This window comes from Colletotrichum graminicola (assembly GCF_000149035.1).
Source record: "Colletotrichum graminicola M1.001 genomic scaffold supercont1.39, whole genome shotgun sequence".
NCBI classification, from domain to species: domain Eukaryota; kingdom Fungi; phylum Ascomycota; class Sordariomycetes; order Glomerellales; family Glomerellaceae; genus Colletotrichum; species Colletotrichum graminicola.
The window spans coordinates 109,289-136,879 of record NW_007361043.1 but is presented as its reverse complement, the minus strand read 5'-3'; the positions used below and the strand labels follow the sequence as shown (position 1 = coordinate 136,879).

The 27,591-nt window shown below is 54.4% G+C and overlaps 9 protein-coding genes across 9 annotated transcripts; 3 read left to right on the top strand and 6 right to left on the bottom strand.

Annotated features, from left to right (window-relative positions):
- Window positions 1-3,387: 3,387 nt before the first annotated feature.
- Window positions 3,388-4,316, top strand: GLRG_08427 (uncharacterized protein; the record flags this gene model as incomplete). Its single annotated transcript, XM_008099112.1, has 2 exons — window positions 3,388-3,508; window positions 3,586-4,316. 2 exons carry the CDS (start codon window positions 3,388-3,390, stop codon window positions 4,314-4,316), a joined length of 852 nt encoding a protein of 283 aa, XP_008097303.1.
- A 279-nt stretch (window positions 4,317-4,595) lies between these two features.
- On the bottom strand, window positions 4,596-6,079 carry GLRG_08426 (uncharacterized protein; the record flags this gene model as incomplete). The annotated part of the gene is made up of 2 exons (XM_008099111.1): window positions 4,596-5,442; window positions 5,499-6,079. 2 exons carry the CDS (start codon window positions 6,077-6,079, stop codon window positions 4,596-4,598), a joined length of 1,428 nt encoding a protein of 475 aa, XP_008097302.1.
- Window positions 6,080-6,702: 623 nt separating this feature from the next.
- GLRG_08425 (uncharacterized protein) lies at window positions 6,703-8,415 on the top strand (the record flags this gene model as incomplete). The annotated part of the gene is made up of 4 exons (XM_008099110.1): window positions 6,703-6,918; window positions 6,973-7,242; window positions 7,305-7,509; window positions 7,568-8,415. 4 exons carry the CDS (start codon window positions 6,703-6,705, stop codon window positions 8,413-8,415), a joined length of 1,539 nt encoding a protein of 512 aa, XP_008097301.1.
- A 279-nt stretch (window positions 8,416-8,694) lies between these two features.
- Window positions 8,695-10,735, bottom strand: GLRG_08424 (uncharacterized protein; the record flags this gene model as incomplete). The annotated part of the gene is made up of 8 exons (XM_008099109.1): window positions 8,695-9,353; window positions 9,404-9,646; window positions 9,703-9,777; window positions 9,826-9,866; window positions 9,922-10,244; window positions 10,313-10,479; window positions 10,549-10,582; window positions 10,664-10,735. The coding sequence occupies 8 exons, from the start codon at window positions 10,733-10,735 to the stop codon at window positions 8,695-8,697; spliced, it is 1,614 nt and encodes a 537-aa protein (XP_008097300.1).
- Window positions 10,736-11,592: 857 nt separating this feature from the next.
- Window positions 11,593-13,302, top strand: GLRG_08423 (cyclophilin type peptidyl-prolyl cis-trans isomerase/CLD; the record flags this gene model as incomplete). The annotated part of the gene is made up of 1 exon (XM_008099108.1): window positions 11,593-13,302. One exon carries the CDS (start codon window positions 11,593-11,595, stop codon window positions 13,300-13,302), a length of 1,710 nt encoding a protein of 569 aa, XP_008097299.1.
- Window positions 13,303-13,474: 172 nt separating this feature from the next.
- GLRG_08422 (uncharacterized protein) lies at window positions 13,475-15,625 on the bottom strand (the record flags this gene model as incomplete). Its single annotated transcript, XM_008099107.1, has 2 exons — window positions 13,475-15,406; window positions 15,566-15,625. The coding sequence occupies 2 exons, from the start codon at window positions 15,623-15,625 to the stop codon at window positions 13,475-13,477; spliced, it is 1,992 nt and encodes a 663-aa protein (XP_008097298.1).
- Window positions 15,626-16,963: 1,338 nt separating this feature from the next.
- Window positions 16,964-18,127, bottom strand: GLRG_08421 (glucanase B; the record flags this gene model as incomplete). The annotated part of the gene is made up of 1 exon (XM_008099106.1): window positions 16,964-18,127. One exon carries the CDS (start codon window positions 18,125-18,127, stop codon window positions 16,964-16,966), a length of 1,164 nt encoding a protein of 387 aa, XP_008097297.1.
- Window positions 18,128-19,871: 1,744 nt separating this feature from the next.
- GLRG_08420 (uncharacterized protein) lies at window positions 19,872-21,024 on the bottom strand (the record flags this gene model as incomplete). Its single annotated transcript, XM_008099105.1, has 2 exons — window positions 19,872-20,501; window positions 20,569-21,024. The coding sequence occupies 2 exons, from the start codon at window positions 21,022-21,024 to the stop codon at window positions 19,872-19,874; spliced, it is 1,086 nt and encodes a 361-aa protein (XP_008097296.1).
- Window positions 21,025-23,931: 2,907 nt separating this feature from the next.
- Window positions 23,932-26,593, bottom strand: GLRG_08419 (uncharacterized protein; the record flags this gene model as incomplete). The annotated part of the gene is made up of 3 exons (XM_008099104.1): window positions 23,932-24,070; window positions 24,125-26,231; window positions 26,440-26,593. 3 exons carry the CDS (start codon window positions 26,591-26,593, stop codon window positions 23,932-23,934), a joined length of 2,400 nt encoding a protein of 799 aa, XP_008097295.1.
- Window positions 26,594-27,591: the final 998 nt, after the last annotated feature.

Sequence of the window (27,591 nt, the reverse complement as noted above, 5' to 3'; positions counted from 1 at the left end):
CTATGGTCCTGCTCGTCGACGAATTCGGAATACCCCACTTCTCTTACCTGTGGCTCAACTCCAGGCCAGTTCCCAGTGGCGGAAGCGATGCGGGTGGTCCCTGAGCCGGCACGATCATCCGACGGGAAGGCTCAAGTCGTCCAAACTCTTCTCTTGTTCATCACACCCAGTAGAGAGGCACCACAGACGATATGGTGCAAGACCACAAACGACGCCCCTGAATGATCACAATGGTCTTTACGGGCAGCAACTTGCTTTTTCTTGTTGGGGCATTGCTCGGGGACTCCCACAACTGCATCTGGCATTGAAGACTTGTCGCAAAATGACCAACCAACGCTAGGCCAATCCACGGCTTTGGACTGTGCTGTGCATACACGTACTTCCATTCCGGCCTGTAGTGTAACGAATGGTACATTGACCGGGGACTCGTTTTTTGAGACATGAACGGCTGGCGAATTCGCCGAATAGGGTAAACCCCAACCCCTATTCTAATATTGATGCGAATCGGATTGCATTTCGAGGTCGGAGGCGAGCAGCCATTCCGGTGATACCGACTCAGCATTGCTTACCTCTCCGCCCCAATGTCCGTATTTCTTCAACTTGCTGCAACGGCCCTAGGTAGACAAGCACAGCACTACTAGTCACGAGAATGCGCAATGAAGAAGAAGGTGCTGCGTGTATGTCTCGGATGGCAGCGACGCGTATCGAAAAGTATCCACTCGTCACTCTGGTCGTGATTCGGTATTAGCCTGTACACCAATACTTTCCTACACATCACCCAACCTCATCACTCTATGTATAAACATATTTCTCACTAACTTTACCCCTAATCCTAACCTCAAATTCTATGCGTCTTTCTGTCTTCTTCTTTTTCTAAAGCTTAATTGCGGTTCTCCTTACTAAAGCTAATCTAGTTTCTAGAGAGTGTATCTAGTGACGTAAAGGAGTCAAGATAGGGGAAACGTTAGTGCACTTTATGTGGTCAAAGCTTTGACTTCTTGTGTATGGTGCTCTTGCTAAAAGCAGTTAGATACGGGCTATATGTACGATGTATTCCTCGTTGGGGCGCTGGATGATCTTAGGTTGTTCAGCTTATTGGTGTAGTAACCGTTGGTGAGGTTCCGCAAACGGGAAACCGTTTGCCGTACAAAGCTGGGAAGTCCCGGTGTTCCGGTGACGGGTAGCCAGGGGTCACGATGTGTGAAATCCCGGCTTCGAACGTCGATCCCAGCAGGACGGGCCAATTCATCAATTTTCTCGTGAATAAGTTGCACCAAACTCCTTGCACCAAACTTCACGTGCTCTGACGCTCGCTCGCGCAGTTGCTTTGCAACAGCCCGTACCGTCTACGAAGATGAGTAAGGTAAGCTCGGCCCTGTACGGGCATGATATGCATCTTAAAACCTGCTGAAGGTTGATGGAAGTGGGCCAAGACCACCATATGTTACTCTATGCTGTGCCCGGCACAATGGGTGCATGCCGGTCCGAAGTCCAGGCACACAGGCAGGTTATGGAGCATCTGAGTCAAACCGATACGATGAGTTGGGCAAAGAGCATATGACTCTTGGCTGGGGTGTTACGGGCCACTAGCCGCTTGAAGTCCGAAGCCGAGGACATCTTGTGTGGGACTTTGTCATGGGAAGCCTTACATAAGGTACCTAGGTAAGGCAACCTGCAGTGGGCCGTTCGCGCCGAGGAGTCGGGGTATCCGTGAGGGGTCTCGGTGTTAACATATCTTAGTTCATCGAAAGCAGGCCAAAAGGAGGCCTGACAGAAGGCAACGGCGGCAGATGATTGATCGTCGGCATACCGGCTGGGGGCTTGTGAGGCTTTTCAGGAAAAGGAAATCATCGTCGGCATTCGCAAAGCCATGGCAGAGCGCGAGTCTCGCCACAGTTCCGAATCTGTGGAGGCGCGCATGTGTCCCAGTGCTTATTTTTAGAGGAGCGAAAGGCCAACACGAACGAGGGCGGGGGAACTGGACCAGTGAGCAGCGTCACTAGTGGAGGAACGGGGGAGGAATACGATGCACCGGGTGGAGCCCACCTCCTCAACCCGATGCACCAGGTCACCAAATCAGATCACTCCGCCCCCCTAGGTAGCCAGCCCTTGTGTTCCACCAGGTACCTGAAGTGTACTGAGAAGGCTCAGCGCTGTTGCAATGTGTAGCCATCCGAGTTTCCTCAAGGAAGGACTACGCTGCTGATTAGTCCACTGGTAAACGGCTTCAGACCATTGTTGAGGATGAGGCGCGTTGTCTTTAGCCACTAAGAAGGATGTGGAGGGTGTGGGTGGCGGGTAGGGAGGCCGGAGAAGGGCCACATAAGTTGCAGTGCATCAAAGCCGTAGTGCAGAGGGTTGGCTTCAGTCGGGTTTGGGGGAGGTTGGTGGGATGATGGCTTGTTTTTGTGCCTGAAGGTGCAGACTCTTCGTCCCGTGTTTTTCTTCAATTCCCGGCTGATGTTGACATAATTACAGCATTAAGTTGCTGCTGACTGGTCTGATGTTCTTTCCCCCCCCCAGCTTGGGCTGTGTGTGTGCAGTGCCACCCATCCTTCCATGCACTGGTGCATTGGCTCCAGCAGGCTCAGCCCCTGTTCCTTACCGCAAGGTATGCTTCCAGTTTTTTATTTATTTTTTCATTGTTTTTTGGTCATGATCCCGTCCGTCACTCGCTGGCTCTCTCGGCTTGCCCTGTCCCCCTTAGAAGTCCGGGGAGTGCCTGAGAGTATACCTAAGTGCAAGTGACAAAGTGACCTGTTCCGTCGAGGGGTGCCTTGGTTGCTGTGGACCCACAGAACCTAATCAATCGGGGCCCCATCCACGTTCCCTCCTGAGCGTGTAGAGCCCCAAATTTCTCTCTCCTCCCATTCCAGCGCCTTCTCGCCCTTCCTTCGCTCTCTCTCCCCGATCCTGACCACTCCCCCCAACTCATGTGATTTGCTTCCCAGCAGCAGTCCGACGCCCTTTCCTCACGTCCGTTTTTTGTTGTTTGTATCCGGAACGTCGACACTCGCTTTTATCCAAACACCGCTCGTTTTCTTGTTGCTATCAGAAGAGGAGGATATTTGAAGAGAAAAGAACGATTACCCCCAGTTTTGAAGATCGACAAGTAAAAAAAACACCACATCCCGGTACTACTATCACGAATTTGCACTTCCTGAAAAGGGGTGCCCGCGACTCTACTTCAAACCCCCTTCGATCCACGACAACACAACCATTCGAACTCCCCTCAGAGACAGAATATCTTGTCCTCGATCGACTGCACTCGCTTGGTACCGTTTGTTTCCTCCCCAGTAAACAATCGACGACATCATTCCTCCAGGAACCTGGTTCACTCCTCAGTATTCCTCGAACCTCTAGGAATCCACTTCCTTTTTCGGAACCATGAAGGCCGTCCAGTCTCTCGCTCTTGGCCTCGCTGCCTTAACCCCTCTGGCTTCCGCCTGGCCCAGATGGCTTCCGGATGTTGATGCCCTGGTTGTGCGCCAGAACGACGAATCTTCCGGTATGTTGTGATACGTTGCCTCCATACCACTAGCCGCTCTGTGTATGTGAACCCATACAGCTAACCTTGCTCCCCAGCTCCTGCCGCAACTCAAACTCCGGCCCCCCAATCAGGGGCTACAGCAACACCAACGGCTACGGGAACTGCAGAGGGGACGGAGACAGGCGGCGCCAAAACCACCAACCTCAACACCGCAAACCTCAACACCGCAAAGGGCTCCACAGAGACGGGTTCTGGCACCAAGACTGGCACCGGCAAGCCAGGGCCGACCACCTTTGACGATACAGACCCTCCCGGTTCTGTTGTCATGATTACACCGGCACCCATGCAACAGGCTATAAACCTATACAAGATTGGAGACTACGTCACCTGGGGATGGAACTATACGAATCTTCAGGCCACGCCTACCGCCATCGACGTCCTTGTTTCCTGCTCTGCCATGGCCCAGACGTGGACGCTCACTCAGAACATGAGCTTCGCTCAACCCGCCTCTTTCACCTGGGACTCGAGCGTGCAAGCGTCTGACCCTTCGGCCCCGTTGCGCAATGATGAGTACACCCTCGTCATTTACGATGCCGAATCGAGCGTCAGCGCGACTGCAGCCGCCGGCTACTTGGGCGTCTCGAACAGCTTCAAGTTTGGCATGTACTTGCCCCAACAGTACACGCCTCTGAGCGAGTGGCATTGCGCAGTTTGCAAGTCGTCCGCGCCCTCCCTGAATAACAAGGCTGTCGGTATGGCTGTAGGTATGAGCATGATCACCGTAGCCAGCTTCACATGGTTCGTGACGGGACTCGGCATGTTCTGATGACGTGTGTTTTAATGACGAAATTTCCCATATCTAATCTTTTGATTGAACATGTTCATTTTCTCCGAGGGGGAGGGGGCCTATCACAAGAGCGAGGACAAGAGTCAAGCGGTAATCATTCACGGCGGTCATTCACACACGGGCGGCGTTACATGTCGAAGCATGGTTGGGCAAAACATACTCATATAGTTGAACTCGGATGTTTATGAGAGTTGGCAATATAGAGCTTAATTGATGAGACTGGCCAGTTTCATGGTTGTACGAGTACGGCCGTATCACTTACACCATCCGTAGAGAGAAGCCGCCGCCTCTCTCTTCCTTATCTCTGCCCTGAAAGATGCCACTAAAATCCACGTCGCCTAGCTCAACAGCATTCTGTCCTCGAACAGGAGCGTTCGGCTCATGCCGTCTTCTCCTCTCCTGGCCCGCCTTGCTGGGGAAGGTCGGGAACATGCCCTCCTTTTTAGGTTTCGGATCCTCCCTAAAGTACTTGTGCTCCAGCATCTCCTTGGCCGACGGCCTCGAATCAGGATTCAGAGACAATAGATCGTTCAGCAACGCGCATCCAGCATTTGTCAATGTCGTGAACTTGGCCCGGATTGCAGAGGCCGTGGCCTGTGACGTCTTCGGGAAGCGCAGCGACCGCGCGTTGGGAAGGCTGCGGAACGATGGCCATGACTCCTGCGTCGGCACGCCACAAAGCTCAAAGATCTTCGTCACCTGGTCGACTTCGTTGGTGCCCTGCAGGAGGGGTTCACGCGTAAGGAGCTCGCCGAAGATGCAGCCGACGCTCCACATGTCGACGGCGCGGCCGTAGGCCCGGGCGCCCAGGAGCAACTCCGGTGACCGGTACCACAACGTCACAACAAGCTGCGTCAGTTTCGGCGGCGGGTCGCCGACATAGCGCGCCATGCCAAAGTCAGCGATCTTGAGCTGGCCGCGATTGTTAAGTAGTAGATTTGACGTCTTGAGATCGCGGTGGAGGATCCAGTTATCATGGAGGTACGCGACACCCGCCGTCAGCTGTTGGAGCAGTGTCTTGACTTCGGACAAGAGGAAGGGCTCAGGCATATCTTCCAATATGCTTTTGAGGTCGTGTTCGACGAACTCTAGTACGAGAAAGATACTGCAGCGCCGAAATTAGCCTCGATCCAGCACAGTACAGGCCAAGCAGCCACCAACTGTTCAATCTTTGACGTATCGTCTCCTATCACGACCTCTTCCAGATTAACAATGTTGCGGTGGCTACAGTCGCGTAGTATCTGTATCTCCCGTAAACCCGTCACTGGCAAGCCATTACGGTCGCTCGGTTCGATCTTTAAACGCTTCAAGGCAACAACCTTGCCGCTTGCCGTCTCTTTCGCCCGAGACACCCATCCGTACGTGCCCTCCTCGATGTCGTTTAGCTTGTCGTAGTTCTCTACACTCCGGCACTTACCCCAGCGGCCGGAAGGAAACCGCATGAGCTTCGCAGCGCCCTCCTTATTATCCAATGCATCGTGTTCCGAGGCTTGTTTCCTCCCGCCTTCTGTATCCGGTGTGAACTTGCGCCGTTTCACCGGCCGTGTGTCGTCACCGTCTTCGTCGTTCGCGGCGCCGCTGTCGGTATTCGCTCTAGCTTGCTGTGCCAATCGTTCCACTTCAGCTTTGCGTGCCTTTTCAGCCTTCAGACGCCTCTTCTCCTCCTTGTCGGCCTTCAATTTGGCCACAAGAGCGGCGTCCTCCTCGCTGTCTGCCCATCTTGACTTCGTTTTGCTTGCCATTGCGACGGCGGTGTATGATGTCGCCTCGCTAGTTATCGTGCTGTGCCCGCTTCTAGACAGAGCAATTTGTGGTTTCGCAGCTAGTCGAACAAGTTTGCGTAGTCGTGGATACGTGTTATGGTATTGTCGTGAGTTATCCTACGGGAAGGAATTGTGTGGTCTCCGGACGTTCTGGAGCTGCAATTGTAGTAATTGGAGGTTCCACGCACGGCGAGTCGGCGACTAGCTTGCTCCGACCTTTCCCCTGTTTTACATGCATTTTTTATAGGCACGCAGCTCACACTTATGCAAGTCACTGCATGAGGCTAGAGAATTGTTATCTTATCGCACTCAGGAAAGCTGCAAGCTTTCCCGAAGCTTTTCTTCCCTATCTCGTAGAAAACGCATCCAAGCTAAGAGAAACCAAACCGAACCGAACGATCGAAACCTGGGCAAGCACATGCCGCGGCGTCAACACATGTGCACGCGCTACTGAAAACGATCCCGTCTCTTTTTCGAGGAAATCCGCCATGGTTCCGACGACACGTGCATAAAAGCCTGGGAGTTTGCGCGCGAAGCAAGCAAGAATCGAAAGGAAGGAAGGAGGATTACCAAGAAGCTCACAAAAGCGGAAGAAGCACGAGATGCAACGCCTGTTTACTCGAGGAGCTCTGGCGGCTGGCCTACAGGGGGTTGCCGTAACCCGTGCCGCCGTGCTTCCTGCGGTGCAACAGCCTCTGGCGGTGCAGGCTTCAAGGGGTTTTTCCTGGACTGTGTCGAGACACGAGGGAAAGAAGGAGGACAAGGAGGAAAGGAAATGGTCCACGCCGCTGGCGAAACAGCTGGCAGAAGCTATCTCGGTATGCGCGATACCTCTTGGTCCTTAAAGCCTCACCTGACAATTTGCATACTAGATGACGGGCCCCGTTCCCCTTGCGAGCTATATGCGCATGTGTCTAACGGGCGATATCGACGGATACTACACGGGTCTAGCCGAGGAGAACAGAGACCAGTTTGGTTTGAAGGGCGACTTTGTCACCTCGCCCGAGATCTCCCAGATTTTCGGCGAGTTGATCGGCGTATGGTTCGTAGCAGAGTGGCTAAGCCAGGGCAAGCCTAAGCAGGGGGTTGAGCTTATTGAGGTTGGCCCTGGACGCGGTACTCTGATGGACGATATGCTTCGTGTGAGTGTATAACTTGTAATGATGCTATGTGCTGGGGGGGCATGTGGACTGATACCATACAGACGATCCAGAACTTCAAGGGTCTGGCGCAGAGCATTGATGCCATCTATATGGTCGAGGCAAGCCCGCAGCTCCGCGAGGCGCAGAAGAATCTCCTTTGTGGCCCTGATGCGCCCATGACAGAGTCCAAGGTTGGCTATCATAGCGTTTGCAAGTACACGAACTTGCCCATCGTTTGGACTGAGACCATTAAGTCCATCCCGCAAAGTGAGCATGGCCATAGCACCCCCGACCAAGGGCATATATACTGACAACCACCTTCCAGGCCCTAATAAGATGCCCTTCATCGTAGCACACGAGTTCTTTGACGCACTCCCCATCCACGTTTTTCAGGCCGTGAATGTTCCCCACCCATCGCTACCCAAGAATCCAACGCCGGGTCCTCCCATTCCGCCCAAGGTTGAGTGGCGCGAGATGCTCGTCTCCCCGACTCCACCAGACGCAACCCACGCGACCATGAAGATCCCCAAGTCTGAACAGGGCGACCCGATTCCCGACTTCCAGATGACGCTCTCACCGGGCACTACCCGTCACTCGCGGTTTCTCCCCGAGAGCTCGTCCCGCTACCGCCGCCTCAAGGCCTCGGTCCCGGATGCCGTTGTCGAAATCTGCCCGGACGCTTCGCTCTACGCCTCCGACTTCGCCAGCCGCATCGGCGGCTCCAAGCAGCACCCCAAGTCCCGACCCACAGGCGCCGCCCTGATCCTCGACTACGGCACCTCCGACACCGTCCCCATAAACTCGCTGCGGGGTATCCGCCGCCACCGCCGCGTCAGCCCCTTTTCCGAACCCGGCCTTGTGGATCTGAGCGCAGACGTCGACTTCACCGCCATTGCCGAGGCTGCCACACGCGCGAGCCAGGGTGTTGAGGTACATGGTCCCATCGAACAAGGTGCGTTCCTGGAACTGATGGGCATCAGGCAGCGCGCCCAGGTGCTCATCAACCAGGTCAGGGGGAAGGAAGAGTTCGTGAAGGCAGAGGACATTGCGAAGGCTTGTGGACGCCTTATCGACCGCGGCCCTGGAGGAATGGGCAAGGTCTACAAGGTGATGGCGATCCTGCCGGAGAATGACGGACGTAGACGTCCTGTTGGTTTTGGTGGCGACGTGTAACAATGCCGTGTTGCACAAAGTGCCCTCAGCCCAGGTGCTGAATGATACCACTCGGGACTGATTGACGAAAGACGTCTCTCACATTATATTGTAGCAACAAAGGACTCATTACTAGCGATCGTATTATTTGACATTCATTCTAGAAGGACAAAATAGCCTTCTCTGCTCGAGAACGTGCAGATGACGCCAACGCCGTCCCCTGGGTGACTTGATGTTGTACATTGCAATTACAGGATTGCAGCTTTTTGCCTGATGCCCGAAAATCCAAAACGTCCCTCTCTATTTCTTGCTTACCAACTTGGCGTCTTCCTCGTCAGAGTCGTCAGAGAATCTGTCGCCATCCTCTCCAACGGCGAAGATTGTCTCGCCGTCCAAAGACTCGCGCGGGACGTGCCTTTCTGGCTGTTGCTGCGGCATACTGCTCGCCGGCATACCCGAGGAAGCAGCATGGCCTGCAGGCTGAGACCCCTCGTTGTTGCCCTTGCCCAATTGAGCTTCCTCGTCATCGTCCGAATCGTCCGGCGCTCCAATGTCCGCCATTGTGAACGTACCGTCATCATCTTGGGCGATCTCGTCACTCATGGCGAAGCGTTTGTTGTTGGCGGTGGGCCTCCAGACGTAGGCGATAAAAGCCACGTCGGCGAAGTAGACAAGGTTCAGCCAACCGTCAAGAATGAACCATCTGGACTTCCAGTGGAAGGGGACGTAGTCGGGGTCGTTGACGGATGCGAAGCTGAAGCTGTTGAAGAAGAAGAAGCCAAAGATGACGAAAATGCTGATCAAGATACACCACCAGAGCTTCCTGTACATGGCTTCCTTGGCATGCTGCTTGCGCTCGCGCAGGTCCTTTAGAGTGAAGTTCAAGGAGTTGAGAGTCCACACATAGAAACCGGTCAAGGTGCTAGCGAGAGGGAGGACTATGAGTAGCACGAATGGGCCTGAATAAGTCAGTTTGGAGTATGTCCAAGTCAAGTTCAGGGCAACTTACCTGCAGCGTCTGGAGTAATCAGCAAGCTTGTTATTGCGTAGACAAGTCCAAAAAGAAAGTGAGCGATTGCGAGCCACCGCACCCAGATCATGGTGCGCCCAAGCGTATGCTTCACGACCCCGTATCCCATGCACACAATGAGCAGTAGAAAGAAAGAGAAGGAGTTACGAGCAGCATTCAGGATCGCTACTATAACCAGCAACACCTTGGAGCCGATGTTTGCGCCGTTCCGGTTGAGGTAGTCTGGGTATGTCAGCTCGTTACATTCTCTAGGACCAAGCCAGCTTAAATCGCCTTACCATAGAATCCCCAAGTCATTAACATTTCTACAACCAGAAAGATGAGAATAGCCGTGATGTAGTTTTGGACCGGCACTACGACCAGTTAGTCAACTGCTTTTCAATCCCGATATTGTTACTTACAAATATCATGTCGGTGCTGATAGTATAAAAACCCCCAGAACCTAAACAGGGTCAGCAAATTTGAATGAGGCACAACAGACACATGGGGGCCCATACACTGCAACCAGCGCATAGAGGATGGTGATTCCTCCATAGAAAGGCAGCTTCGGGATTTGCGTAGCAGGCAGCTCGCCGTAGGCATTACGGAACTCAACAATTGCAGTGAACTCGCCCGCGGAGAACTTATCGGTCAGGACACAGTAGTAGCCAGTCTTTCCAATCATGTACTTGATCGTCTGCGGCTCCTTGAGGTGGATAGCCTTCGTCTCGATCATGTTCTTCGACTTTGTGGTGGCATCCGGATCAATGATGAACTTGCCAATATCCGTCTCGTTACAGTAGTTCTTCTGGACATATGCCTCCTGACAAATGCCAATTTTCTGCGCAGAGTCAACGTCAGTCGTCTGGTGTGGGCAAAGCAACAGCCGCTTGCAGGAGGGCGTCTCACGTTTTCGGCATCTGGGCTTTCGCGGACACCAATTAAGTCCTCGTCCTTCCATTCAAAGATGACCAAACTCACGACAGGATCTTGGTCGGCCGGAGCCTCTTTCGGAAGGAACATGACGTTGATGTAAGGGTCGACAGGTCCGCCCCAGGCGCTGCGACTGTACATGCCTGGATTCAACCATGATCAGTACAACCTCGCGATGGACGTAGCGCTTCAGTTCACAGAGGGCTACACACCTGAGCATCTCTGTCTATTCTCGTCGGTTTGGTCCTACAACACCAGCCAGGCTCAGATTAGCTCTCAGACTCCAAGCAGTCGCCCTTATCAACGATCGCAGGATCGAAAGCCTACCATCTTCACTTCCAGGGCACCAGCTGTCCAAAGGGACATGCCCAAGACAGCAGCCCAAATCCCTGCCTTCATCTTGATGATAGACTTGGTGGACGGGGCGAGGCTAAGGTCGACAGCGAGATTTTTAGGTTGGTCTGGTTGGCGAGGTATGTATTTGTAGTAGCCGCGCGAAGTGTCAGAACCGGAGAAGCTGCTGTATCTACAGCAATGTTACGGAGACGATGGTTGCGAGAAGCATGCCGAATAGAATGAGTGTATACGACTTTGGCCGTTGGCAGATTTGTGTTGGCGGATCGTGAGAATCCAGTCCAGCCAAGTCGGATACGTTGCACGGAGACTGTGTCGGCGGGAGCTTGTCGTAGCGAATCGAAGCCTGTCAGTGCCAGGCTGGCAGATCTTTGGCGAAACTGGCAGCGTGAGGGAGGGCCGTGCCAAGCTCCCGAGGCAGGCACGTACGCCTACTAGAACTTGAATCATTGGGAGGTTTTATTGGTCGATAGCTACATGATGAGCCTGCGAGTCGCTAGCGAACGCAGGGTGCTGAGGGTTCCCCTTGCTAAGGGATTTGGTGCTGATGGCGCAGGGAAGGACTTACCTTAGTTCACTGCCGAAACTTTCCCTGTTGCCGCACCACAGGGAGTACTACTGTTAAGGAATCCACCTAAACCTATTCCCAGGGTGCTGCTTCATTGGTAGCCGAGGAATTGAACGCCTTTCTTCGTTACGCAAGTCCTTCACTGGTGAAGAAGTTTCGGGTCGCGTTTCCTGTTTTCCTAGCAAGACTTGACCTCATTTGCTGCACGGCAAGACTGCGGCGGTACAAGCTCAATCTCTACCGCTACAAGTCGACTCCAGAAAACGTTGTCCTGTTGCAAGCCAGCCTCGTCGCTATTTTGCATATTGCAAGCACAACCGCAACGGCAACAACAATGGGCAAGAACACGGACAAACTCTACATCACCCACTCTGAGTGGTCTTCGTCGGACGCCTACTCTGCCAGCGCCGGTGCGAATGTCAACGGGCGCTCGCGTCCAGGCGCGTTCCGCCGCCTTCCCTTCAACTTTTGCGCCGCCAGTCTCCAGCCTTTCAAGAACCCCGTTTGCACCAAGGATGGAACCATCTTTGATGTCGAGGTCATTAGTTCCTGGTTGGACAAACATGACACAAATCCCGTCAACGGCGAGCCACTCAGTGCCAAAGATTTGATCAAACTCAACTTCTCCAGGAATGCCGGAACCGACTCGAGAAGTGCAGGCCTGAGCGACAGCCAGGGCGACTTAATCGATCCAGTCACCTTCAAGGTCTTCACGGACAACACCCACATCGTGGCGGTTCGACACGGAAGCTACGCAAACGTATTTGCCTGGGAAACGGTCGAGCGAATGAATGTCAAGGCGAAAAACTGGCGAGACTTGGTTGACGACGAGGAGTTTACGAGAGCCGATATCATCACTTTGCAGGATCCCCAAAACGCTGCCAGCAGAGACTTGAGTCAGTTCAAGTTCCTCAAGGATGGCGAGGAAGCTATCCTGACGAAGCAGCAGGAGGAGGAGCGGAAGAACGGCAATGTCAACATTGGCGCGCTTGGTCGCATAGGCGACAAGGTTCTGAGGGCAAAGGAGGCCGTTGAAAAGGCCCGCAAGGAGCGCGGAGAAGGCGGCGACGTGAATCGCACATCTGGCGCGATTGTCAAGTCCGGATCGGGGGTACAGCGCAAGTCAATGATCATGGAGAAGAAAGTTCCATCCAATGCCGCCGCCTACACGACCGGCAGAGCAGCCGCCAGTTTCACCAGCACTGGACTCACACCTGAGACGAGTGGCGAACGAGCGCTTTTGACAGACGAGGAATACATGCTCAAGCCTAAACGAGTCAAGATCAAGGGCTATGCTCGCGTCGAAACCAATCTTGGCGATCTGAATATCGAGCTCTATCCAGAGTATGCGCCTCGTGCGGTATGGAACTTCACGAGATTAGCACAGAAGGGCTATTACAGGGGCGTCACATTCCACAGAAACATTAGAAACTTTATGCTCCAGGGAGGCGACCCTTCAGGCACGGGCAAAGGCGGTACCAGTATCTGGGGGAAAAACTTCCAGGACGAGTTCGATGGACCTTTAACACACGATGCTCGAGGCATCATCAGTATGGCCAACAAAGGCAAGAATACCAACTCTAGCCAATTCTTTATCATTTACCGGCCAACGAAGCACCTGGACAACAAACACACGGTGTTTGGCAAGGTTGTTGGCGGCCTGGACGTGCTGTCAAAGATGGAAGACGTTCCCACTGACGGGTCCGACCGACCGCTCAACAAGATTGTGATGAAGGAAGTGGTGGTATATCTGGATCCTTTCGAAGAGTTCCTGAAGGAAAAGATCGAGATCGACAAAGCGGAAAAGACCAAGCAGGCGATAGCACTGAGCGGCGGTACAGAAGATGACAAGACCACCTGGACCGGCAAGAGGATTCGAGCTGACGGCACTGTGGACAATGAGAGCGCAGGCGCCGGGGTGGGCAAGTATCTCAAGTCGCAGAAGAGCCCAGAGACAGCTGCAGATGCAGACCTTGATACATGGGAAGAACCGGCCAAGAAGAAAGTCAAGGGCGGCGGCTTCGGCAACTTTGACAACTGGTGATGCCTTGCAGCCCGGCCAGAAGCCGCGATGATACCGGGATCACAGACGGCAAAAATAAATATGATACCCCTCACGGATTAACTAGAAATCACCATGGTTATGATGAGTGTAATTCATGTGTTTACTGACACATAGAATCGACATCCGGTCATCCGAGTTATTCATGGTACCTTTACACAAGTAAGTCCGATGGAATCTGTGTCCGTGGCATTTGATCCCAGGCCACATCGGCCCATGGTATGCACACCTCCTTATCTCTCACCATGAGTGCTACCCCACGAGCTTGCAGCAGTCCCGACTCCTCGAGGATCGCTTGCAACCGTTCGACAACATAAGTCTTGACTTGCTCTGTACCGCATGATGAGACGCCCACCAAGTACAACGGCCATACAACAGTGTTGGTCGCAGATGCAAGGGTCATGAAACGCTCGGCATTGTCGCTGCGACCTTTCATATGTGCCGGGTCGTGCAAAGTTGGACCGTTGAACACGGCCGGGCGTCGCGTTGGGCCGTCCACGGAAGCGGGTGGCGTAGATAATGTGGAAGTTAGGGGAGACAGCACGATATGGGTCGGTGATTTGTTAGCTGTAATAACGGCTGTCGCCGAGCCACCGCCTTCTGACATTGCATCTTTGAAGCTGACGACGCCGAAATGTTGAGGAGCACTCGCCATCACTGCATCGCGAAGTTTCTCCAAGAACGCGGCAGAATTTGCAAGCTGTAATTTTGCTTCGTATGGCCAAGCCGTTATGTGCTGACCGGGAAAGCACTTGAAGAGCTCGCCAACAATGGTCTCATGTACCATCAATCTGATAGATCGAACACCGTTCCACGTCGCGGCTAACCCCAGATTTGGGTATGCATCACAATGATAACCACCGAACACGGCTGGGTGAGGTTTCGAGAGCTTCACAGGTCGATACTTCCAATGTTCTGGTAGGTCAGAAATGATGTCGGCAAATTCCCGATCAACTTTTAAGAGCTGGTCGATAATTTCAGCTGTCTGGCTGAGTTTCCCGCTGTTGATGTCGTATCTCAACTGCATGACCTTATAAATAGGACCTGATATCCGCCAGTTGACATCTGTACCCCCTGACAGCAAACCCAGCTGGTTTCGGAGCTCGATTAGAGGCTGCGGCATAGGCATGTCTTTCTGCATGCAGTTGATGAGAACGATCTGCGTCAACATGACAAACATACGGGCCCCCGCCCTTGTCGTGAACTGCTTGAGGCCGCGCATTTTGGCCAGCGCAGAGGCGCCGTTGATGTGGTTTTGCCATGCCCTTACTGTCTGGCTGCTGCGGCCACTGAGCGTCTCGTACGTGCCCAATATGAGGATGGACAACATTGTCGTGTCCTTGAGCGCCTCGACAGGGTTCCGGAGAGCATCATTGGTCAGCTGTAGAGCGGTGCCATAGCTCCTGCGCGACCAGTCCATCAATTCGGGGCGCATGGTGAGATGGGAGAGACCAGCCAGCCCGACAGCTGTCATGCTAGCCATCACACCGTCTACCTGCCGGTCAGGCAACATGCTAGCTGGACGCCAGATGTCAAATATGAAGTCATAGTTTAGGTGGCAGGCGTTCTCGTCGACAGAGACATAACGGGAGAAGAAGAAGGCTGTGCCACGCTCTTGATACGATGGCGATAAGGAGTATAGAGGCGTTGCTCGCTGCGTCGCTGGCCGGATTTCTTCCACGGGAGACGGCAACAGGTCATCGTCATCGTCATCACTTTCGGAGGAAGAAGCCCATCGAGCCTGACGAGGTCGGTGCCTGATGGCGACTTTCTGAGTCCCCACGACTAGAGGAAGAAATTGGTATTGGCGACGAGCACCAGGTTTGGCAGTCGGTCTGGAATTCGGGCCGGAGCTCTCAGGGTCGGTGCCGGTGCTGGTGCTGGTGGTGGCTGGTGCATTCTCAGACGACTCGGCGTCGCAAATGGTACCGGAAGTCTTCAAGCGGCCCCGAGCTTTCGTTTTGGCGGCTTTCTTGATGACATGGGAGCTCTCGTCCCGGAACATAAGGTCAACAAGGTTTCGATAGCCAGGGCATTGCTGCTGGCGCTTCTCACACTGGCCACAACCGGGCTCTTTCTGGTCACACTGTCGATGACGCTGTTAGCCCACGATCAAGGTATACACAGCCCAAGAAGCCGAGAATCGCATGCCTGCCTATCTACAAATGTCGCAGAAAAGACGCGAGCAAAAGCACCCCGAGACTTGAACGGGTCAAGGAGCTCGTGCAGCCAAATACGGACATACCCTGACTTTTCGTTCGCGGCAAACGGAACAGCCCTTGGAAGGCTTGCCGCAGTACACCATGTTGAAAAACCAGATAATCGGCTCGAGAGTAGCCAGCAGGTCGATGAAAGGTGATCAGGAGGTTCAAACCGCACGGCCGTGTTAGAGACCAGCCGACTAGTGATATGAATGGCTTGCCGTGGGTGCCCATGATCATATCATATCAGGGCACTGGATCTCTCCCGTCTAAGCAACGGCGATCGGAGCGGGGGGGACGTGAGGCCAAGACGAGAGTGAGAAGTGAAGTGTTGATTTGGGTGGCAATCAACGGGCAGTCCGGTCCGAAAAGTTCACATTCTCCCAAGCGGGAGCAAATCCCGGCGCTTATTTTTATGGCCCTCTTCCGTTGAGTCGGGAATGCGAGATGACGGATTGGTAGATACGAGGAACCTAGATTTCCTTGATTCATCATCGATTGGGAGGGAGGCAATCTGGGATTTCCAATTGGACGCCCCTGAGACGTCGTATGGGCATTAAGCAACAGCGGGCCCCGATGCAAAGGACGAGTGGGAAGGATGAGGATTTGAATGGCGAGAAACGGGGGGGGGGGTATGCGTTATCGCCTCTGCAGGACCGCAGCGCAGCAGCAGCAGCATCTGCCATCATCATACCTTGTGCATATCTTGAGCTCATCTAAACCCATTTGGAACAAACGGCCGACTGGGGTACCTCGTAGGGCTCCTCGCACTAGTGTAGGTACTACAACTACGGACGGTTTGTGAGCTACTGTTTTTTTTTTTTTACGCAAAACCACGACGCTGGCTTCCGCGAAGTCGAGGACTGGCTGCAGTAGTCGTGCCTTGGCTGGGCTCCTCCCACCACATCTGGGCCGAGGTTGCATTATGGCTCATTTCTTCACATTTACACTGCCTGCCGGCGAGCCAGCCTATCAGGGACATGGACCATCATAAAGGAAAAAGCAAGCAACGGACCTTGGCTCTATGACAAATGCCAACTAACAGACCTGCCTCCCTGTACGATGGCGCTACCGCATCTGTCTTCTGCGAATCGGCATCCTGGTTGGGGGCCAAGGGAGGAGACGCAGATGGCCTCGGCTTGGCACGTCAATCAACTCCCGAGAATCTCAGCACAAAAAGTTGGTAAGATGGGCATATTTCGCTATCAGATTCGGTATGTGTGCCTCCTGGTATCTATCTACGCCAATCCAACTTGTTCGGCTTCGGCCGGCGACTACGCCCGGGATTACCTCCTCATCACCCGACCTCTTCACCCGATGCACACCGCAAGGTGTCACTCATCAACCATGAACAAGTACATTTCCTCACAAGAAGAAAATAGGAGCTAAAACAAGAAACACAGAAAAAAACGGCCTTACATTGTTGGCAAGTATAGTTCCCCCTACAGCTCCTCCTGCGCCGTGGCCGCCTTCTCCCCGCCAATGCCGACAGTCAGAAGCTTCGGGTTGGGGTCGAAGAGTGATCCGGACTGATCGGGACCGTCCGCTGGGCCAACGTCGTCGTAGGGAAACGCGTATCCGCGGCCGTCCGAGCTGATCTCGTGGCAGATACGCGAGTAGTGGTTCGTCCTTGCATCCTTGTAGTAGTTGCCTACGCTCTCCCCCTCGGGCTGTTGGTCGTTGATGAGCAGCGTCGACCGGTTGAAGGCCGCCGCGATGCGCGCTCCGATAGCGCCCATCTGCGCCTGGTTCTTGGGGTACCCGCCGAATGGCCCCGTGCTGCAGCTGAAGATGTCTCGCGCGCTCGGCTGGGCGAAGGACCCAACGTCGCCGAACGACAGGAGGTTGTCAGCGCCCACACGGCCTTTGACATTGCCCCACTCGGCCTGCGTGTTGACCGTGAGGTCGGCGCCGCGGTACTTGCCCCAGGCGGCGTCGACGTAGGGCTGGTAATATCCCTGGAACAGGTCCGGTTGCATGACGATGCCCGAGTTGGGGCTGAGGGCACGCAAGTTCGCCGAGCCGTCAGGGGTGCGCACAATGAGCCTTGACCAGCCTGCGCCGTCGGCGGCGTCCTGGGCGCTGAGGCCGTCGCAGATGGCGTCGAGGGCATTGGATGGGAAGCCGGGCACGGTGGTGACCTTGCCGGCGTCGTTCTCGAGGGTTAGGGAGACGGGGATGCTGACAAAGTCGACGTACGAGATGTTGACGTAGACCTGGTAGCTGTTGAAGGTGAACTCGCAGAAGCCCCAATTGAGGTTATAGTTGGGGTCGGCGATGTTGGTGGCCGAGGGCTCCACTACGGCCGGGCCCGGGTTCAGGAGGAACTTGAGCGGTCCATCCTGGGAGAACCAAATGCGGCCGCCGGCGATCTGGGGAATTGTCAGCCTCCGCGTCGACCCCGGTGCACCGAGCGGGATGGCACAGTCGGACTGCAGCGGCTGGAGTATGTCCGAGGGCGAGGTCGGGTAGTAGCCCGTGACGCCGTCGGCCTGAAGGAAGAAGACGGCATTGTTCCGGTTGAGGTCCAGACCAGTTATGTGGGCGAAGGCGTTGGAAGAGCCCGTGTTGTTCCTGAGGGCGATATCGAGGGTAGGTCTCGTCATGGCGTCTCTTGTGGTAGGAGGAAGCCTGTAAGCGGGTATGAGTGTATGTGTATGCGTAGCCGTGGTGGTTCGGGCACGTCTATGATGTTCTCTAGCGTGTGCTTCTAGAGTCACTGCTGGTTCCCGGGGAGGCGGTTCTCGCCTTTTATTGAGCCGGCGTTCATCTCATGTCTTCCTGGTATGAAGGCCAGGAGAGGCAGAGATGGACAAACTGAACAAGCAAGTGACCGCGACGACCATGTGCAGGGTTTCTTTGCGACCCTCCCACCACCACCACCGCTGCCGCCGCCAAGTTCCCAGCTGATGACACTCATATTCGGTCCCAACCAATACGGCAGGGTACATGAGCCGCGCAAGTGTGTGTGATATGCTTGCTGGATTCTCCCGTCCTCCCGGGATGACGAAATGAATGGCAAGGATAAGGCGGGAATGGGTAGCGGTGGCCCACACTTTGCCAACAAGCCCCGTCTTTGGTTTTGCCCGGTTTTAAGGTCAATAATAGGATCCATATGACGACGAACCACTGACGATTGATGACCACGGCAGGTGGCCAGTTGAGAAAAGTACAACGAAATAAAGATGATGATGAAGATTCAAATGGAGAAAGAGAGGCCAAGGCTCGCCCGGCGCCATGGGGTTCGCACGTGTGTGGGCAAGGAAGGTGGCATTGATCGACTGATGGATTGATTGATCGTTGGCTACCGGAGAGCTGAAGAGCAGCGGGTCATTTGTTTCGAGACACAGTTTGCTCCACAATCCAATCCTGTCGGTGTAAGTCAGCTACCCTGCATGATCCTGTAGTCATGACCGTGAATCCGGGGTAGAATGCCATTGTTTGGGCCGTCACTTGCTTCTGTTGTGCATAAAAGCCCCGGGAGCTAGGGCATGGTATGATCACACGCCTAGGATGGGATGGACAGAACCGTAGAGGTGCAATGCGACGCTACTGATACTCCGCGGTAGCAACACCTCCAAGACGCTCCGGTGAGTAAGGTTGGTCTTTTCCCATAGGTGTATGAGGGGCGGGGCGGCCATGCAGATGTGGCATATATGGGCTGCTGATCGCCCGTAACCAACGAGAACCCGGGGGAGGTTTGAGTTGGAGGTGTCGGCCTTTTGTCAGGAAGGAGCCGGACAAGGCTAGTTGGTTGTCAAAGGCTAGTCTCGTGACGGACTTTGGAGTTGAGCTGGGCTCTGGCTGACATGCTGCAGCTTGTCAGTGCGGAGTAATCCCGGTACCCACCTCGGAGCCGGCCGGTTTGAGACAATCACAACAACCTCTTCTGACTCCTGAAGCGGCCGGTGAACGGCGGTGTTCGCTCGCTAGTCAGCAACTCCTGTTGGTCTGCACGCGGCGGACAGTCCATCGCAGTTGCTCCCGCTCCGTCCTGGGAACGACCGTCAACTCGAAGAGAAAGCAGTTGAAGTTCGCACCATCTGATGCCGGCTTGAAACGGTGAAGGCAAGTGAGATAATACAATTGGATATCGTTCGTAAAGCAGCGTGAATAAGAAAGAGAAGGCACTATCACGTAAAACATATGATGCAAAGCCTTATAACGGCGGTTTGCCAACTTCCTTACTCCGTTCGCCATACTGTCCCCACCTACAACGGTTTTATGTCATAATTGTCTCTCAGAGACACCTTCCACTGTGATGGCATGATTGGAAAAGAGAAGAAAGAAGAAGCAATTAAGAGAGCATCCAAACTCCAAGGACCATGATGCCAGGGTATCAGCAGACACTCAGACGAATCGAACGCCCAGAAACAACAAGGCGGAAACTAGCATCCACGATGGCGGGTTCATCATCCTAGAACCGCTATGCTTGGTACTCGGCGTCCCGGATGCGGTCTGCTTGTTCGTCATGCTGGCCTGCGTGCCGAAGAAGAAGGCAGGGTTGTCCGGGATAGCACATACGGCGCCCGGCGCCGCGGGATCGATACACCGGCTGCCGTGGTCGGCTTTGCGCGCGTCAAGTGAAGAGTTGAAGTAGGCCTTCACGGAGGCCACCGTCATGATGGCGTCCGTCTTGGGCGGTCCACCCGACCATAATGGGTTGCCGTTGCTCCAATGCTGAAGGATCAGGTGCCCGCCCTCGGTGGGCACGGCGCTGCCGTTCATGGCGCCCAGGACCTTGCCGTCGGCGTAAAAGGTCACCTTGTCTCGGAGGTAGTCGATGCGGTACTCGTGGAAGTCCGTCGCCGGGTTGAAGCCCAGGTTGACCTTGAGGAAGTTACCTGTGCTGGAGGCGTCGTAGCCCTTTTCCAGCGAGGCGCGCGACTGCAGGACAATGTTGACAGGGAAGCTGTTGTTGGAGGGGTTGAACTCTCTTGTGAGAAACTCCATGTCGATTTCTTGCGTGTCGTTATGGTACTGGCTCGGTGTTAGCAGCCTGGTCCACGAATGTCTGCGCGTATGGGGCAGTCGAGCGGTATCGTACCCAGAAGAAGGCGGCACATGTCCCAGCAATACCCGGCAGTTTCATCATAGCTCGGAACGAACCGTACTGCACATCATACCGCGCCGAGTCGATCTCAGCGCCCGGCACCAGGCCGTTTACAGTGGAGCTCCCGACCAGCAGCTGCAGTCCCGCGTCGGCCTTTGTCGGGCTCAGTCCGTACGAGGTCGATCCCTCGTGGACGGCGGCGATATTGGCCGGCTGGAAGTCCTCCCCCAGGGGCCCCCTCGCGTTGGTGTTGGTCTTGTTGAACTCTTGGCGGACCCAGTCCGTATTGTTCTTGATTTGCATGACCTTGGTGAAGTCGGTCTCGATCAGGTCGGTGAAAACCTCGACGGTGCCGGTGATGTTGGCGGAAAACCCACACTCACAGGCTGCGCGGGTGACATCAGGGAGGAGAGGGAGCGCCAGAAGGCATGCTTTCGCAAAACTCCTCATGATAGTCGCCTGTGTGCGAGTATGTATAGGTGGTGATTACGAATGGAGGTGCGAGGTGGAGGTAGTCTTGTGTGCAAGTGATACGAGGTCGCGGGTGGTTATATTATTGCCAGCGCAACACAAGCGTCCAACGTTTTGAAAGGAAAGGGGCGACTCCGAACCCGCGTGCCATCAGTACAGGCCTGCAGGTAAACAAATAGAATGACGGGATACAAATAGAGTCAAGTTCGGCACTGAGATGCCGAGGAGCACATTGGGAAGAAGAAATGAGCAAACACGCAAGATACAAGCGGCATACCGGGTCAATGAATAGCGACGACATCGGGAGACGAAGAGGCGAGATTCCAAGTAAACTACGCCGTGTCACACACCGTGTCTACGGCTAGAGTGCTCATCCACGAACCGAAATACAGACCTCTTCCATCTGCCTGTAAGTCACAAACACCCCAGACGGCGCTATCCTGCAGCTTGGTCCACAGACGGACTCGAACGATGTCCCAAAGAAGACAAGTCCACAGCGATCAGACAAAGACTTGCCTTGAACGCTAGACGTTGGATAAAACGACATCTCTATCAACCGTCGTCCCGATGGGGAAGAGTCGATGATGGCATTTAGACATCAGACAAGTCCACTATACCCCTGTGTGGCTGGCTTCTGTCATGACAGAGCTACCAGACAGCGACCTCATCCGCAATTTTCTCACCATGCCAAAAGCGACCATTCCTTGAAGAAACAAAGTAGGAGACAGAAAGATTACCAAGGAAAGAAACGGGCGGGTATGTCTCCAGTGGTGCCTGCAATCTACTTGAGTTGTCCCGAGCTAATTAGATGGTGGCGAACAAGTCTTGTTTTGCCCGCTGGACCCCGTGGGACTGGAGCACGAGCTTGGACAAAGAAGACGATGATGGGCTCGAGCGCAAACCGCTTCCAATATCGACACTTTGCATGTCTCTCTCATCCGCTATTCCTCTTCTGACGGGGCGAAGAGGGAGAAGGAGGCCAATAGCTGCCACGTTCGGGCAAACCACGCGATAGGGGGGTTGTGGCTACCTCAGAGATGAGAACAATGGAAAACGCCTTCTCCCCATCATTGGTCTCAACCAGCAACACAACGGCCCCGTCTCGCCGACGTAACGCATCTCTCCCCTGGCTTCCTTGATGATTGAAGCGTCTTCATGGGGTTATAGTGTGACTTTGGTCGTTGAGGCGATTATTTTCTTTTCTTTCTTCTCTCTCCCTTCTGCTGTGGCTTGGTGCACAGATCAACATCACTTGGACGCATCGCTTTCACCTCCTCGCCTTAGCTGATTTGCCCTTCCTTGCCTTGCCTGACCCGACATGAACACCGTCGACGGTTCAGCCCACGCATTGCATCTTCATCCTGGCTCACTGCAGGGCGTATGCTGGAGATCGCACACGCCGCAATGACCCCAAGGAGACTGGAACATCTCTGCAATATCAAACTGCTAGCCAGACAGGCAGCCATAATCGAGGCCTCCCAGACCTTACTCCTCGAATCGCTGGGTATCATCCATCAACAGTTGGCCACCTAACACACCACAAGACTCCATCTGACACGGCGCCCATTCCTCTGACATTATACGCACGGCTGCGCTGGCTTCTCATGATACGCTCGGTAGTCTCCCTAACCCCTACCGCCTTCTAACGCCTCCTTAGCGCCAGCACCATTCCGTCCAAGTTCATCTCATCGCCCCTTTGTCATCATTAAGACCTCTGGTTCTTTGTCATCTGGCTTGATCGATACTCAGCCCAACGGCTAGACCCCAACTGACGGTATATGGCTGATCCGTCCCGTGTTCATGTCAGCTTTTGAAGTCTCAGCGTGAGTTGACAGACAGCTCGCAGGCTAGCTTGGCGATGTCACGCACATTGAACGAGGTAGAGAATGAGCAGGTGGAATGAATGCTGATGAAGAGAAGTGATATTTCAATGCTGATGAACTCCTAGGAAACTATCTATACACATGTGCTCAAGAAGCCATCTCTCTTCCACGCCCATTTTCTTCCACTTAGGCCTTACCTCAGGTGTACCCCTTAGGAGATTGCTCCCTAGGCCAGCTACTGAGAGCTTCCGTGTCGTACCTCCCACTCATGCCGAAACTGCGTTCCAGAGCAGGGACAAAGTTGAATCAAAGCCCAAAACGTAAAATTCCAAGTTGCGCAGGTACGGCAGTCTGTATATCGAACAAGGTATCTGAGCGAAGCGAAACGAAACGAAGCAAAACGCGGGAACGCAAACCAGACGCACGACAACACAACGAACCAAGACGAGAGAAGTCAAACGAGCAAGAGCCAAATTGAGTAGAGGAAAAAGAAAATAAAAAGGAGAAGAGAAAGAGGAAATGGATATCAGCAGCACAAAACATTAGTATGAAGCTAATAGAACAAAACGCAACAAGCAATCACCAACCCCACCCTGGACCAGCCATCAGTGCCCCGAGGCAGTCTCTGGGATGCGTGAGCAGGGCCCGAATTATCCCAATCCCCCAGGTTTTGCTTTACCCAGGAATCCGTGCCGAACCCCCCACCTCCCCCCAACCATCCTTCGTGTTGCCGGCCCCATTATCGCCCGTGACTAAGTCCAATGCTGGGACGCTCAAAAAGGAAAACCAAGCCAAGGAAAAATATAACAAAGTCCCAGCCGAGCAAACTGGGATATGATGCGCAATGGCCGTCCCAAAATCAAAAACCTCTCATCTGTGACGCCTGTTCCCCTGCCACGTAAGGGGAAAAAGCCTCAGACCGAGAGGGAGTGTTCGATGAACCACTCCAAATCCGTTACGCCAGAAATTCATCCGCCAGACGAAGAGGTATATGCCAAAGAGACGAAGCCCAAGGAAATAAAGTGAAAAAAAAAACATAGGAAATCGTTCAGTCATCTCGAAACTAGTACACGCTGTCCTCATCGGCCCCTTGAGAAATCATCGAAGGGGTCGAAACACTCGAGGATGCTTCCATGTCGTCGACGTAGCCAACAAGGGCTTGCGCATGGAGACGGAAGGATTCGCCAATGAGCCTGGTGATTCTGCAATTCTGTCAGTTCCCCCTTCAAAAAGATGAATAAACACATATGACTTACCCCCAGACCACGACCTCGTCCAGCATGCTGCCCCACAGCCGAGCAACAACAGAGCTGAGCTGGGTTGCGTACGCTTCATCGAGATCCTTGTCGAAGAGCAGCCGAACCTTGTTGTACATGGCCAGTTCTTCCTCAGTAGCCTGCTCCTCGTCATGTTCCAGACGGTAGAGCCAGAGCGAGAGGACGATCATCAGGTCAAGACCACACAAGGCATGCTCAACGCTCCAGTTCGTTGGTGAGGTACGCGCAACCCAGCGCACACCCTGCACTACAGCAATCTCAATGCAGTTGTAGCACTCCTGGATCACCTTGATCATCTCGCTCGAGCGCTTGACGCGATCCCGCGCATTTGACATGGCGGCTGCGACCTCATAGGAATCATGGTAGCGCAATGCCTCTTGCACGGATTTCAGATCGACCTCGAGGCGGGCTCGCGCGTTCCGGTACATGGCCTTGGCATTGAAGATGAGGGGGTGTCCTTTGTGGGGAGCACTCAATGGGACCGCGACGTTCTCAGGCTCGCAAAGCTCGCAGGATTTCTCCCACGTCTCGAGCGCGAGTCTGAGCTTGTACTCGGTCACAACGTCTTGTAATGCCTCTGGACTGCGCTTGTGGTACCAGACTTCAAGGAACAGGGCGTTGATCATAACACGCGACGCAAACGCGCTGTACCTGAGTGTCTCTCCCTGGAACAGATTGTCGTGCGCCTCCATGAAAGTAACCACAGGAGATGCCTTCAGATGCTCGTGCCAAGCGGCCTCGTCTGCAACCTTGAGGTTCCAGAGCGCCTCCGTAGAAGGAAGTTGCAGGTCCTCGAACTCGTTAAAGCTGATGGCCGGCGTGTGGTTGTACGTCAGGGTGAGCAAACCAAAGAAGATATAGACGGCATAGTAGGTGCGTCGGCAGCCCTCGTCTTCGATCCACTCGTTGCGAGTGGGTTGGGCACCTGAGCGAGCCTCCTGGCGAAGCTTGAGTTCATACCGGTTTCCAGCCACCATGTTGGCGAGCAAACTCTTGATGGAACAAGCCCACTCGAGTCCCTTCGCATCACCGCTCCAGCTGGCGAAGATCATGTTGAGAAGCGAACCTTGCATCGTCCACAGAGGGCACTTGCGTGAGCTGAAGTTCTCCTTGTTCTGGAGGAACTGATTGACAAGCACCTTGGACCCAATATGGAGAATGTAGGCCTGGTCCTGGTCGAACGCATAGAGCGCCCCGATGCTCAAAACCGCGAGAAGTAAAGCGGGGGAAACCTTGGTCGAGTCAAAGGAGGCGGGATGCAGGAATGGGAGATGATGATGGAAGAGCCCGAAGTACGTGGACAAGAATCGGTTCAGCGAGGCCAGGTTGGGAAGGCGGAAACCCTCGGGAATGGCGTGCTCGGTATCTTGAGCACGTATATTGTCGAGGATCAGGTTTCGCTCGTCGTCGTTCGCAACCTGAGGAGCCCGGAAACCAGCGGCGGACAAAGTCGCTTCAGTAATGAAGGGACTCTGCGGGACGGGTGTGCCAGCTCCAGAGTTCGGCAGGGAGTTGATCATGGACTGGAGTGCCGGGACGAGGCCATTGCACGTTTGGCCATTGATAGGCGGGAGCTGAACGTTGTTAGGCTGCATGGTGCTTGTGCTGTGGAAGGACTGTTGGGACTCGAAAGAGCCAGATGCCGATGATGCGATGGAATGTGCCTTGGCTTCGGACGACTGCGATATGAAGCTCTCCCATTGAGGCACAGGGATGGCACCTGAAGGATACGTGACGGTGGTCTCCATGGCATGCGGCGAGTAGGGCATCGAAGGGCTGCCTCCAGAGCGCGCGCCGGCCGCGGCCTTGTGCTGGAAATCGGCGACGAGCATGGCAGCTGTCTCAATATCGAAGGTGCCGTCATGAGAAGCAGCCTCGATCTGATCTAAAGCGGACTGATCAAGCATGGGTGTCTTGGCCGGACCGCCAATGGCTCGAGTCTTGGGACCCGAACGTCTCTTGCCATCACTGTGAAGAGGGACGCCCCCATCCTTGGCATGTACGGTACGATCGTGTCGGAGAAGAAGGTCGCGTCTGACAAAGGTGCTACGGCACTTCATGCACTTGAAAGGGCGCTCCTTGGTATCTATGAAGAGTCAGTATACTTAATGACTGGAGTTGACGACGAATGCCCCCCCCGCTATTGCATTGCGTGTTGTTGCGTGGGGAATGCATCGGTGAAGAGTTGCAGGGAGGGGCTGCTCATCGATGCGAGGGGTACCCAGTCGAGGGGAAGCTTTGGGATGTAGGAGGGGGAGGGGAGGAGAGGGGTTCGGGAAAGAGAATGGACTTACGGGACCGCTCATGTCTACTACGGTGCTCACTTCTGCTGAAGGCTCGATTGCAGAACTGGCACTTGTATTTGCGTTCCGGGGCGAGTGAGGTCTTGCGCGAGGTCGGCGTTGATGAAGCGGACGTGGGAAGGACCGCAACGCTTGCGCCGGGCATCTTGAAGGATCGCGGTCGTGGTCGTGGAGGCTTTTTTCTTTTCTTTTCTTCTTCTTCTGCGTCTGGATATTGTCAGGTGGCTGGGCCAGCTATTGCGACGGCGACGGCGAGGATTGGCGACAAGGACGATGGGCAGGAGGCTTGACGTGCACTGCGGCTCTCTTCGAATTGAAAACGATGGTTGAAATCGCCTGGCTCCTAGGGTTCCTCCTCGCTCGGCGCGCTCCCGTGGGGTTTAAAGTGTGTCTTGATTAGACTGGTGGATGTTGCTGGTCATTTGGTTCGATATTCTGGTCATAGGAAGGACGTCTAAGTGGTTGAGGGGGAAAGCTGTCGCGAAGACAGCGTTGAAAAGCGGCGTGTCTGGAAGCGACAGGCGCGCTGAAGGGTTGACGATGGGCGGTGGTGGGCGAAGAGTGCGCGCGTTGAGTGTTGGGGATGGATGATGATCACAAGAGGAGGAAGAACGGAAGAGGGGAAGTCGAGGAAAAAGTAGGAGGGGGAGGAGGAGGAAAAGAGGCGTCTTTGGCGAGAACGGTGGGGACACGAACTGCGACAGAGGGAGGGATGCTTGGGTGTATTGGAGGGGTGGACACGCTGGGACAGGAGGGGGAAGGGGAGAAAGACAGCAAGAGAGCACGAGAGAGAGGGCGGAAGGAGGGGGAGGATGCAGCACCTGCTAGAGAGGGGAGAAGGAAGACCACGCTGGCCCGGAGCTGGGAAACGCGGTACTTGGGATGAGGTACCTCCCCCCCCCCCGCCTTCTCCCCCTCCCGTCTCCCTCCTCTTCTGCTATCCAGCTACATACCTGTACTTACTGTAAGCAAAAGGGAAATAGGCGGACAGCAGTGAGTACTTGGGAGGGTACGTGCTTGACGGGAGATCCGATGCCCCAACCTGAGGTACCGACCTGTCTAAGGTGAGGTAAGGTCTAGTAAGGTCGGGTCAGGTAACTAGATCGATGTACCTCGGGCAAGCCATGCAATAGAACAGGTGAG